At 38.7% G+C, this 12020-nt stretch overlaps 1 protein-coding gene across 7 annotated transcripts in view; it reads right to left on the reverse strand.

Moving 5' to 3' along the window:
• ITGA2 (integrin subunit alpha 2) overlaps positions 1–12020 on the reverse strand; it is a 60500-nt gene that overhangs the window by 16006 nt on the left and 32474 nt on the right. For all 7 annotated transcript variants that reach the window (XR_015798299.1, XR_015798302.1, XR_015798301.1 and 4 more), the window contains exons 12-21: positions 11691–11836; positions 11371–11514; positions 10982–11185; positions 10408–10544; positions 8514–8653; positions 5865–6016; positions 4380–4490; positions 2612–2691; positions 1729–1873; positions 551–640 (exon numbers count right to left, since the gene is read on the reverse strand). Coding sequence is in view for 2 of the 7 variants with exons in the window: in XM_025167664.2 (XP_025023432.1) it covers positions 551–640; positions 1729–1873; positions 2612–2691; positions 4380–4490; positions 5865–6016; positions 8514–8653; positions 10408–10544; positions 10982–11185; positions 11371–11514; positions 11691–11836 (1349 nt within the window). In the remaining 5 variants the exon portion in view is untranslated. The remainder of the gene's footprint in view (positions 1–550; positions 641–1728; positions 1874–2611; positions 2692–4379; positions 4491–5864; positions 6017–8513; positions 8654–10407; positions 10545–10981; positions 11186–11370; positions 11515–11690; positions 11837–12020) is intronic.

Here is a 12020-nt window from a genome sequence, read left to right on the forward strand (position 1 = left end):
CAAACAAATTTAGCTGTATGAACAATGTATGATAAGGCTGGCGATGATATGGTTAAGGGTAGGCGTCTTCACAGTTCCTACCTGCAGCTTAAGTCTATTGCAGAAACAACCCCTCACAGTCCTGTTGCTGGGCACTGCTCACTATGACCTTTTTTACTTGAGCTGTAAGAGACCAGGCACCTGACCTAGGCCTTTTGGTCGATGATTTTGACATGGGAATATCAATCTTCTGAAAGACCATCTCTTTGCAAATGAATGTTGGTCTTCCAGGAGATCAATGCACCCAATTTGCATCTCTGCAGGCTGCTTCAACACACCAGTTAAGACTATGACATGGTGGAGATACAGCTTAAAAACAATTTAAGCCACAATTCCCCATTCCCCAGTTTCCTTCCTTGCTTGATGAAGAGTTCTTGGGAACTCAGTTTTTTTGGTTAGCTTACATATTTTGCATTGCCCAACATAATACTTTTCCTTTCTGTTCATTTTTTGTCCAAGCATATTTAAAATATTTCACTCTGATGTTGAATCTGTAGCATATCTTAGATACCTCTTGCCCTGCTTTAAAAACAGGATAGCTGATTTGACAGACAAGATGACTGACATCTTCATTCTGACATAAAACTTCAGTTTCATCCACCTAACAATAAAAAGCAGATATTTATTAGTATTCATGATTTGTGTGTCATGAAGCTTCCATATGATATTTCAAGGGATAAGGATGCAGTTAATAGATAAGATTAAGAACTTGGTCTTCTGCTAATAGAAGGTTCCTTTCGTCTGTGGAAGAACTGAGAACCCAGAGAGATTCCTCATTAGAGGAACAGGGAAAGTGATTCTTGCCAATTGTTCATGCCTGTTTTGAAGAAACCTCTAAGCCTATGGGACAGGTTTTTAGAGAAAAAAATGAGAGAAATTGGCTGACAGGAACAAGGGCACAAAATCACTTCCCTGAGCAGAGTTAATTCTCAAATGTATAACTGTGTCATACAGCAAGCAGCATTTTATTAGCATTCAACAATGTTCTAAGAATAAACTAGGAAGTTAAGGTATTCATATATAGAGGACACCCATCTCCCAGAACTACATGAGTCAGTTTATTTTCCTGTTCCATGTAGGGTTAGCAGACTTAGTTTTGACTTTATCTTGGTACTGAATTACAACCCTCAAGGCTATGGACAAATCTAGCTGAACTCAACAGTGTTTATTTCAGAACAAACATGCCAAAGCTTACATTTGATAGGATTGGGTTTTTTTCTCTGTAGACATACTAAGCAGTCTTCCTCTTTTAGAAAGTGTAGAGGAAGGAAGATAACCTTGACAGAAATATGCAAGCTCTGTTGTCAAGGCAACAAGGGGTAAAACATTTTTTAAGTTCAGAATGTCCAGATAACATTCAGAAGCAGCTCAGATGGACACCTCCCTAATTCACTGAATGATAACAAGGAGGAGGAGATACAATACAATTAAGACTTGCAAGGTTCTGCTATAATAGCCCATCTCAGTAAAAGTAGTTTTAGCCTTCCTGTGGAGTTGATTTCTTGGTCTGGTCTACCTAGTGGGGCTGAAAAGTATCTTCACAAGGGTGAAGAGGTGGTATGAGATTTACTATAACTATGAGTACACATCTAAAAGAAGATACTATTCTTTAATGAAATAATTGGTGTTATTAGCATTGAGGACAGCAGTAAGAATAGAGATTATAGATAACATGGAAGATGAAGATACCCCCGAAGATGAAGCATAACGCAGGTTTTCAGAAAAAGCCACTTGAATTCTGGTGTTGTACGCGTTTTCATCCACGTTTGTCAACTTCACACCAAATGTCAGTTTTTTGTTTTTATTGGTTACAAGAAAATACTGCTTGTTGTTCCTGGAGGAAAAAAAGAAAGAAAAGAAAATGCAGTTAATGTAGTCCTGGGATCCCTATAGGTGCTGTTTCTGCAGACACTTCCCTGCTGCTCACTATTCCCTCCACCCTATTCTACTTCTTAAAGCTTATTTTAAATTTCAACTTAATTCAAAAAGAAGCTACCATATTGTAAAGCGGATGTACTCCATGTAGCCAATTTTTTGAGCATCCACAAATGTCAAAGATGCCCACTGACCCCAAAAGATGAAGAATCCTGACAGAGTGTATTTTTAACATCCAATCTGTTACAAGTGAAATAGGTGAACTAACAACAGTGTATCCAGACACAATCCAACATGCAATGAAACATATCTTGGGATAATCAAATCTTTAAACACACTTCATTCTCACCTAGGAAACACTATGAATTATAGTTATCTCATATGTCTTCACAAAAAACAGTGATGTCTGTCTGTCTATCTATCTATCATCTCCTTCCCTCCCTCCCTGACCACCCACCCACAAAAGTATATGTATTCAAGAGTGATGTGTGCGAACATTCCTGAATTCACATGTGATAATTATTATTCCATTTATTTTTTCACAACGATGGAATCAGTGGAAACTTGTTCAGTCCTGAATTCTGGAATTTAAAGCTTTATTTTCTCCTTCTAAATATCTACTGCATTTATTTTCAAAACAGACAGGTCACTATCCATTATGAACAGAACTTGTGGTAGCAATACAAGCGTTTCTTACCCAATATTTTTCTGTTGAACTTCAAGAATGAGATCTGTCCTGCAAACTTCATCTTCGCCACACTCTTTGACAAATGGTATCTACAAAATATAAAAGTAACCCAAAGCTTTTCATCTTCTTTGTTCGTGGTAAAGGATCTACATATCTCTTATTACAGCATTTAAACTGCTGATTTGGGTTTCTATGTCTGGAACAAGGGTATTTATCTATATAAATCTGTGTTAAGCAAATATTAATGCATCTCTGAAACTCAACTTCTGCACAAAGAATAGGAAAATTCTGTGAGCTATATAAATATTGGAAAGAAATCTGCTTACTTTTATTTACAGGGTATATAAGTATAGAAAAGGTAATCGTGAAGATTAGGAAACTGGAGCAACTTCCTATGAGGAAAGGTTACATCTGGACCTTTCTTGTATTGATAAAATGAGGGAGAGGGAATATGATACAGGCACAGAGAAACAGATTCAGACCTAGATAAATTTTGTAGACTAGGTCACAACTTGCAGACTGTCACATAGCAATGCAAGAGAATGCTCTGAAATGCTCCTTACTTACTATAGGGAGACATGTGCCACCCATGTCCCAGGAGCCTCTTAAAAACCTCTCTCTTCACCCAACTCTTTCCTGGATTAATGTTATGTTATGAATATTCTTCTCTTCCTATACCTTCTAATATTATGTGTTGCATTTTAATGTCTTCACTCTATTATCTTTATTAAACTCTACATATACCACTGCAAGATGTTCTGACATCAATTAATTAAAGAGAGAGGATTTTCTTCTTTTTGTATATTTTGTATACTTTTTGTAAAGATCCAGGGTTATTCAATGAAACTTAATAGTAAGAAATTGAGGATAGATAAAGTACAGTATTTCATATAGTGTACCATGATACTGTGGTACATGTGATACATAAAACTGTGGTAACTTGGATGGCTTTAATGAGGAATTATATAAATTTGGGGAAGATAAGACTATCGAGTAATTCTAAGAGCATATGCCTTTTAATGAATTTGTTACCCTGAAAAGTTGCTACCTGACTCTTAATTTTGGGCTACTGCTTATAACTAAATGTTTTTTCAGCTACTTTTGGCATTGGAAATGGTATATATGCACTTCAATGCCTGTTTTGGGGGTATATAAATAGAATAATGCTTTTAGGTCCCACTTACTATTTTTTCATGAATATCTAACCCTAACCCTAATTAGGTATTGTGGGAAAAAGATGTTGCATTACATGGACCTTTAGTTTGGTCTGGAAATTAAGGAATATACAATTACTGCTGAGTGTAAATAGCAATCTCCATTCTTCTCCATCCAAGAGTCTTCAGTAACTGGTTACTATTTGCCCCCTACCAGGATTTAGAGGCTAGTTGTAGGGATAGTGGTAACAGTGAATATTTTTTGGCTCAGCATTTTAATATAGGTCTAGAAGAATCTCAAGCCTGTAATTTTCACTCCTCTTCAGAGGCAAGCATTTGCTATAAACTTTACAGCACTGAACGATGCATGGAATCTTTCCATCTTTCCAAAAGGTGGGATAGAAATCAAATAAATAATCAACATCATTGCTACCACCACGGCCCCCACATTTTATTTTTGCTTGTTCTAATTATGGAACTGATACCCAGGCAGACAACATCATCAATCCAATAATACTGCAATGCTGCCATCACACCTAGTTTTCTCCCATGGAGGTATTCCTGCTGTCTCTGTAGCAACTCATTAAAAACACGGTAAAAGGAATGCATGTTCATTTACTTACACTGTAAACAAGACAGGTAGGAGATGTTTTATCAAGAGCAGGGCTTGAGTTGGGGTTCTTGAGCCCAATATCAATGCGCACGTTAAGGGAATCGATAGCGTCAGAAGGGGCCTATAAACATAAATATGCACACAAGCCTTTAATTGTTTCTCTTTACTTAATCTTTCTTATTTAAATATATGTACTAATGGCTGGTAACATTAAAATATTGCTTGTTAAGGCACTTCTGAACATTTCAATAGGACAGGTTTGCAAATAAAGTTTTTTGTTTTTTTTTAAGATACAATCCTTTCCGCTTGCACTTATTCAACTGATATCCAATACCTTGAAAAGGAAATCTGCCAAGCTAGCCAGTTGGGTGAAATTGCTACCCTAGAGGGTTAGCTCAGTGACTAAGTGCAAAAGGGAGGCCCAAAGGAATATTTGCTCTCATATGAACCTGGTCTAGTTGAAATTGGAACTGTGCCCTTCTACAGGCAATATTGCCTTCAGAACTGAGGCTGTTGCAAATGGAGACCCTTCATTTGTTGGTGGTCACATCCCAGTGATAACATAACCCAAATGCTCCTGGTCACTTTTAATTTTAAACACCAGGTGAAGGCAGATTTACTTTGATGACCATTTCATGGATAACTGAGTGTATTATTGATGTTACTGTTTCTCTTGTTGCATTTACCTCTGCTTTTATTATTAATACTAATTACAAGGTTCTATAAATGACTAAGCATATATCATGTAATGCTAATACATTGTATGAAAGTTAGTTTCTCCTTTTCCAGAAAAAAAAAAATGGCCATTGTGGGACCAAGTTTCAGAAACATCTTTACTTATGGGGATTTTCCATAATAAAATATTTCTCTGTACAAAAAAAAGTTGGAGTATAAAAAAATCTAGGCAGACTGCAGGAAAATGTCTTCCAACTTAATTTTCTCCCTGCATATTCCTTCTATTGTGAGAAGATTCCATTCTGCAAACTTTGCAGATTTTACTCCACTTCTTCAGAAATACAATTTGGTCAAACATTTACTACTGTGGCTATCATTTGAAATAACCTAGCCTCATTTTTACATATATAATATAAAACACAGGTGAACAAAATTATGGCCAATGGGCCACATATGCTTCTCAGTACCTCACCTGTGATCCTCAGAACACCCCAAGATTATTGTGCTACAATTTGGTGGCAAAACTAAATTGCAGCACAATTAGTGGCAAAAACATTTTTGACAGCACTGCTTTCACTCACTTTGGGGGACTGGAGTGCAAGGCCTCCATGAGGCAAAGTGCTCTCATAACCACCCTTACGCTGCTGCCCAAACCCAAACCTGAGTGAAAAATGGGCTAAAATGTCAGACCTGCATCTTTTAATGACATCACATCATAGGAAGGGTTTCGGCAGCCCACTGTTCAGGTCAGGAAGCTGAGCTGTGGACAGGCCCCAAAATGAACTAATTCTGATACATGGAACTTTTGGCTAATTTTTACCTGGACATTAAAAATATGATTCACACACTTCTTCCAATTGTTGATTATGATGCTCTTCTGCAGAGACCTCTCATTGTTTTCTTTAAATAATCCTCTAGAGGTAACGCGTGAAGATAAGAGATCTGCATCCAATGTTAGGTTGTATCTAATATCTAAAGGTGAAAAAATGATATAAGTGTCTGTCATGGTCTCAAGATGCAATCCAACCTATTTTTTAACTGGGGGCAATCCCATCTTCTAAACACTTTAAGATTCATTTCTAGGTAAATGAAATGAATCTTTTCATTTACCTAGGATCAAGAAAACACCCCCTGACCTTAAAAAAATGAGGGATTCATTTTTTCAGCCATGATAGCACTAGGAATGGTATTAGGATACTAGGATATTAAAATACTAAATGTCTTGGACTACAAATCCTAAATGTCACAACACTAGTGCATATTAAGACAGCACTAGTTTGGAAACATTGCCATAATTCATTCTCAGTTGGACGCTGGCGTTACTGCAGGTCCGTGGAGGTGCCTGGGCCAGGAGTCTTGCCCTGTTATCTGGGAACAGTTTGAACCTGTTGGACCTGAGGAAGGGGACAGGTCCTTGGGGCTGTGAGCTCAGCCACCTGCTCTTTAGATCCATGCCCCTCCTGGCTTGTGAAAGCAGCCCGGGGGACATTGTGTGAGTGGGTTCTAGCGATGGTTAATGCATCTTTGAGTGAGGGGTTGTTCCCTCACCTCTTAAAGAGGCCTTGGTTTGCCCCCTCAAGAGGCCATCGCTAGACCCCACTATATTGGACAATTTTTATCCAGTATCTAACCTCCCGTTTTTGGGGAAGGTGATTGAGAAGGTGGTTGTGCAACAGCTTCAGAGGACCTTGGATGAAGTGGATTATATGCATCCCTTTCAGTTGGGATTCAGGCCTGGGTACGGGAACAGCATTGGTTGCACTTTTGGATGATCTCTGGTGAGGGCAGGATGGGGGTTGTGCATCCATCCTTGCCCTACTTGACCTCTCAGTGGCTTTCAATACCATCGACCATGGTATCCTTCTGGATTGGATCAGAGGATTGGGGGTGGGCGGCATGGTGTTGTGCTGTTTCGCCTCCTTCCTCCGGGGCTGATTCCAGTTGGTGGTGGTTGGTGAGGAGAGATCTCACCCTTGGCCCCTGTTATGTGGGGTGCCGCAGGGTTCGGTGCTCTCCCCACTCCTATTTAACAACTACATGAAGCCGCTAGGTGAGCTCATCTGTTGCCAAGGGGTGAGGTATCAGCAGTATGCTGATGCTACCCAATTATACATCTCTGCCCTGGGCGAATTAAGTGGTGCTGTGAATGTCTTATCCCGGTGCCTGGAGGCTGTGAGGGTCTGGATGGGGAACAATAGGCTTCAACTGAACCTTGGCAAGACTGAGTGGCTGTGGGTTTTCGGGCCTTCTGGTGCTAGAGCTATGCCATCTTTAGTGCTGAATGGAGTTGCACTGCCCCAGACAGACCGTGTGCAATCTGAGGGTCCTCCTGGACTCACGACTCCTGCTTGAAGAGCAGGTGGCAGTCATGGCTAAGAGGGCCTTTGCACAGCTTCGTGTTCTGCGCCAGTTGTGTCCATTCCTAGATCAGAGGGACCTAATCACTGTCACTCATGCCTTGGTCACCTCCTGTTTGGATTTCTGTAATGCGCTCTACATGGGGCTGCCCTTGAAGAGTATCTGGAAGCTTCAGCTGGTGCAAAATGCAGCGGCGCAGGCAGTCATGGTATGTGGGTGGTATGCGTTACACCTCTGCTCTGCAAGCTGCACTGGTTGCCAGTTTGCTTCCAGGTCCAATTCAAGGTGCTGTTTTTTACCTTTAAAGCCCTTCATGGCATGGGGCCGGGTTACCTGAGGCACCGTCTTTCCCCAATTACATCTGCCCATCGCATCAGGTCTGGCAGAGAAGGCATGCTGCAGATCCCGTCTGGTAGAGAATTACATTTGGCGGGTCCCTGGAGGTGGGCCTTCTCTGCCGTGGCACCCACCTTGTGGAATCTTCTCCCCCAGAAGTGAGATTAGCTCCATCCCCTCCTATTTTGTGTGTTTCTACAGTTTTTTATGTGTAATTGTTTTTATGTATTTATTTTTTTAATTGTTGTACGCCGCCCAGAGTCACCTTATGTGAGATGGGCAGCTATATAAATATGATAGATAGATGGATGGGTGGATGGATGGATGGATGGATGGATGGATGGATGGACGGACAGACAGAGTGACAAAATAACGGAATTGTTGTCAGAAGAAAAACTGTAAAACACTTGAAATCTTTAAAATTTATTTTCAAGTGCAGTCTAGTTTGAGAAAAATAAGATAAAATCATGAAGAAATATTCATCAATCCATAATCACATTATTGGGATTTGATAACTAAAATATTAAAAAAAGACTACTATTCTATCTGCCATTATTTATGAATATACTTAGGTACTTTATGACTATTATATTCTTGGTAGATTTTGCGGCCATAAAGCCATTTGTATTAAAACAAAAGTTACACATTTTTTAGAGTTTTGCACTGCCTCCAGATTAGATTGTGTGTATGGGGAAGGGAGAGAGTTTTACTTAGCTGACAATTGCAAATAATGTCTCCAGTTTAAGGGTGCATGCAAATTAAGAGAAATACTCACCCACTTGATCCCTCTTATGGATAGGTCTAAAAGTTGCTGTGAAACATATGTTTAATTTTATTTCTGTATTCTTGTTCTGCAGGCTGATCTTCGGAGGAGTAGATAAAACATGTACAGTCACATTGGCTATACTCTGTGACCTGAAACAGAGGCAGGCAGATTTCTCTGTGATCTCAGACTTAAAAAAGAAAAAAAATGTTCTGGCTTTTATTTAGAATTTACCAAATTAATTTTAAACAAAAATAGGTTCAATCCTACTAGTAGGGAGTAAGCTCCACTGAGAATCTAATTGCAGAATTTCTGATTACAGGTAGTCCTTGCTTAACAACCACAATAGGGACCAGAAAATTTGTCGTTAAGCAGGGCAGTCATTTAGCGAGGCATCATGTGATTGCATCCACTTTTATGACATTTTTTGTGGCGTCGTTAAGCGAATCATCATGATCGTTAAGTGAACCACGTGGTTGTTAAGCAAATCGCATGGCTCCCCATTGATTTTGCTTGTCAGAAGCCAGCTGGGAAAGTCGCAAATCACAATCACGTGACCCCAGAACACTGCAATTGTTGTAAATGCAAGCTGGTTTGCCAAGCACCCAGATTTTAATCACATGACCACAGGGGTGCTGCGATAGTCATAAGTGGACGGACCATTAGTAAGTAGCTTTTTAGCACCATCATAACTTCAAACGTTCGCTAAACGAATGGTCGTTAACCAAGGACTGCCTACGCATACAGTAGAACACTCACAACATACAACAATTCTTTTTTAAAAACATCTTGAATAGGTGGAAAGATTCTAAAAGAATGGCAAAAATTAAAAGGCTTTCATGCATGCAGTATTCACAAGGTTGGGGAATAGCAAAAACTAAATATTTCGCCAATTGTAAATATCTATTTCCTGTCCATATGTATCAGGGACATGCAGCACTTCAGACTGAAAAGCAAAAACGTGCTTTGGAGTGGGGTCCTGACAACCATAATTTTTCCTGGTATAGTCTGGTAGTCCTCTGCAGCTGGTGCATGATTCCAGGAGAATATGTGTTTGGCTTAAGGAGTTATTAGGTGTTATGAGTGTACTCTGTGTCCTCTGAAGATCCTTTTGCCTTTGAAACACAAACAGAATTATCTCTAATCTTTCCTGAGAAGGTATGTTAATTATTCTTGAATAAATTAGACATTGCCTTAACTTATCCTTTTTGCTCATTAAACTGTATTGTTCAAAAAGCCTGTTTTTCCTTCATTCAACTGGTTTAAGCTGGTTTTAGGAGCAACTTATGATCGTACTGTTATCACTGCCTTGCAGACTATTTCTCTGTATTTTACATTTGGTTATGCCAGACACTGTATTGTCCCAACCAAAATGGCCTTCCCAGTTGTTGGATAAAAGATTCAGCTCTCTAACATCAAGGACCGACGACTGAATCTTGCTATGAGAATCAAAAATGAGATTTATGTTTGAATGTTCAAAATGCTATTGATTATATTTTTAACTGTGCAAATAAACTTTTCTGGATCTGTTTCTAAATGCCAATTGGATTGGAATGAAATACATGCTGGAGGATCAAGTCTTCTGACCATCTTGGTGGACTCAAGTGTTCTGATGTAATTTCTTTAATATCAATATTCATCAACACCTTTCAGGGGGATCTCTGAGCCTCTATGAACACACACCATGGGTGTAGATTACACTGGCACAAAATAAGTCTTTATATGTGAGAATCATGAGCACCCAATTTACATCTGAGGCTGGCTGTATGTATGTATAGATTTATTTTATATGCAAAGTGTGTCAATTAGATTAGAGTACAGTCTGTAAGAAAGCTAACTGAAGTAGGGATTTTTTTTTTTTCCTTTAAGGGTATTTTCTTTATTTCCTTAAAAATCTTCTACTCACCAGAGTTGAATTACATTTCCATTGGCACCCACAGATACATCAGTAATTCCATCATCATTTAAATCAATGTGACCATCGATTGATCTTCCAAAATACTGGAGTGGCTGAGCAAATGCAGGGTTTGATCCTAAAATTTTCTGAAAGAGGGGTTAAAAACCAGACAAGAATGTTGACAAACTAAACAAATAATTAGCAATTAATGTCACAATCAAAGCAAAAATATCATAAGGGATAAAAAAGTATATAGTTCATAGACAGTAAAAAAAAGTCCATGGAACTAATCTGGCCTTTAAACACGATATAAACTAAAGCATTGCTTTGTCAATTGATCTTAGATTATAAGGTCATCCATATGAGAGATTTCATGATAGGCTTTTTTTGCAATTCATCAGTGAACATACTGCAATGATAAAAATGGAGCCAGGTGAAATATTAGCTACTTGCCTGCTAATGAAAATATATAGCAAAATAAATTTTCTGTGAGTCTGGAGAAAACCTTGTTTAGGCAAAGAATGAGAAACCATGCATCCTAAATCAAAAATATTCTGTAACAATAGAGCATCATATTCCTTACCTGGGAATATTTAGTGTGTAATGTCCTTTGTTTACCATTGTAAATGTATATAGCACCACTATTCTGGTTTTCTAATGGTGCTCCAACTATCACATCATTAAAGCCATCCAAATCAATATCAGAAACAGCAGTGATAGCAGATCCATACCGAGCATTTTCTAGTCCTTCAGGACCTTCAAGGAGTTCTCGTTTGTCCAAAATTCCCTTTGATGAAAGATCAAAAGGAATGGAAGGGAGAGAGAAGGAAACTTATGTTAGTGTTCTATTAACCATACTAACTTAAGATTATGATATCTAAATATAATTTTTCAAACTATGAATAGGGAGCGTTGGGAAAAATTGGGGGGAAACCTAGTGATATGAAACCCAGCCATTTTATACAAAGATACCTTTGTGACTGTGAACATGTAGACTCTTCCTTCTTCTTTTTTTAAACTATTCATAAACATTGGTGCGCCAACCAACAGCACATCTGTTATGGAGTCTCTGTTAATATCAACAGAGCACACTACGCTGCCAAAATAGGAACCGATCTGAAATGACATAATCATTGCTATCAGATGGGACACGGAGCCATACTTCGTAAAAAATGTATGCAAACAATGCACAAGATTGCAAACATGAGGTCTATTTTAAAAGAGCGGTTTTATTCACTGCAAAGAGAATAAATGCACAATTGTGAAAACTTAACATTAAATGCAACACTTGCCTGCTCTCCTCTTTGAGAGTCAATGATCGTTATGTTGTTGTGGTCATCAACCTCATAAACCACAACTCGGCCAGTGTAACTGGACCGTGGAGCACCAGCAACAAAATAGACTGAGTTTTCCATGGAAAGAACAGCAAGAGAATAACCTGAAAGTCCAAATTATAGTTATAATGATCAAACAGCAACGGTGCCGTTCAAACAAACAAACAAAAGACTGTACTACAGCGTACTTGTAAAGCAATCTTATTGAAATTCTGCATTTTAAGTCAGAGTTTCCATCTTTCATAACTATTACTGTGGGATAATCACTGCTGTTCAGTCATGTTTTCT

The sequence above is a fragment of the Python bivittatus genome, unplaced genomic scaffold (assembly GCF_059951505.1).
Source record: "Python bivittatus isolate LINGU-HERP-01145 unplaced genomic scaffold, Pbiv_v1 ctg000570_np1212, whole genome shotgun sequence".
In the NCBI taxonomy this organism is placed as follows: Eukaryota; Metazoa; Chordata; class Lepidosauria; order Squamata; family Pythonidae; genus Python; species Python bivittatus.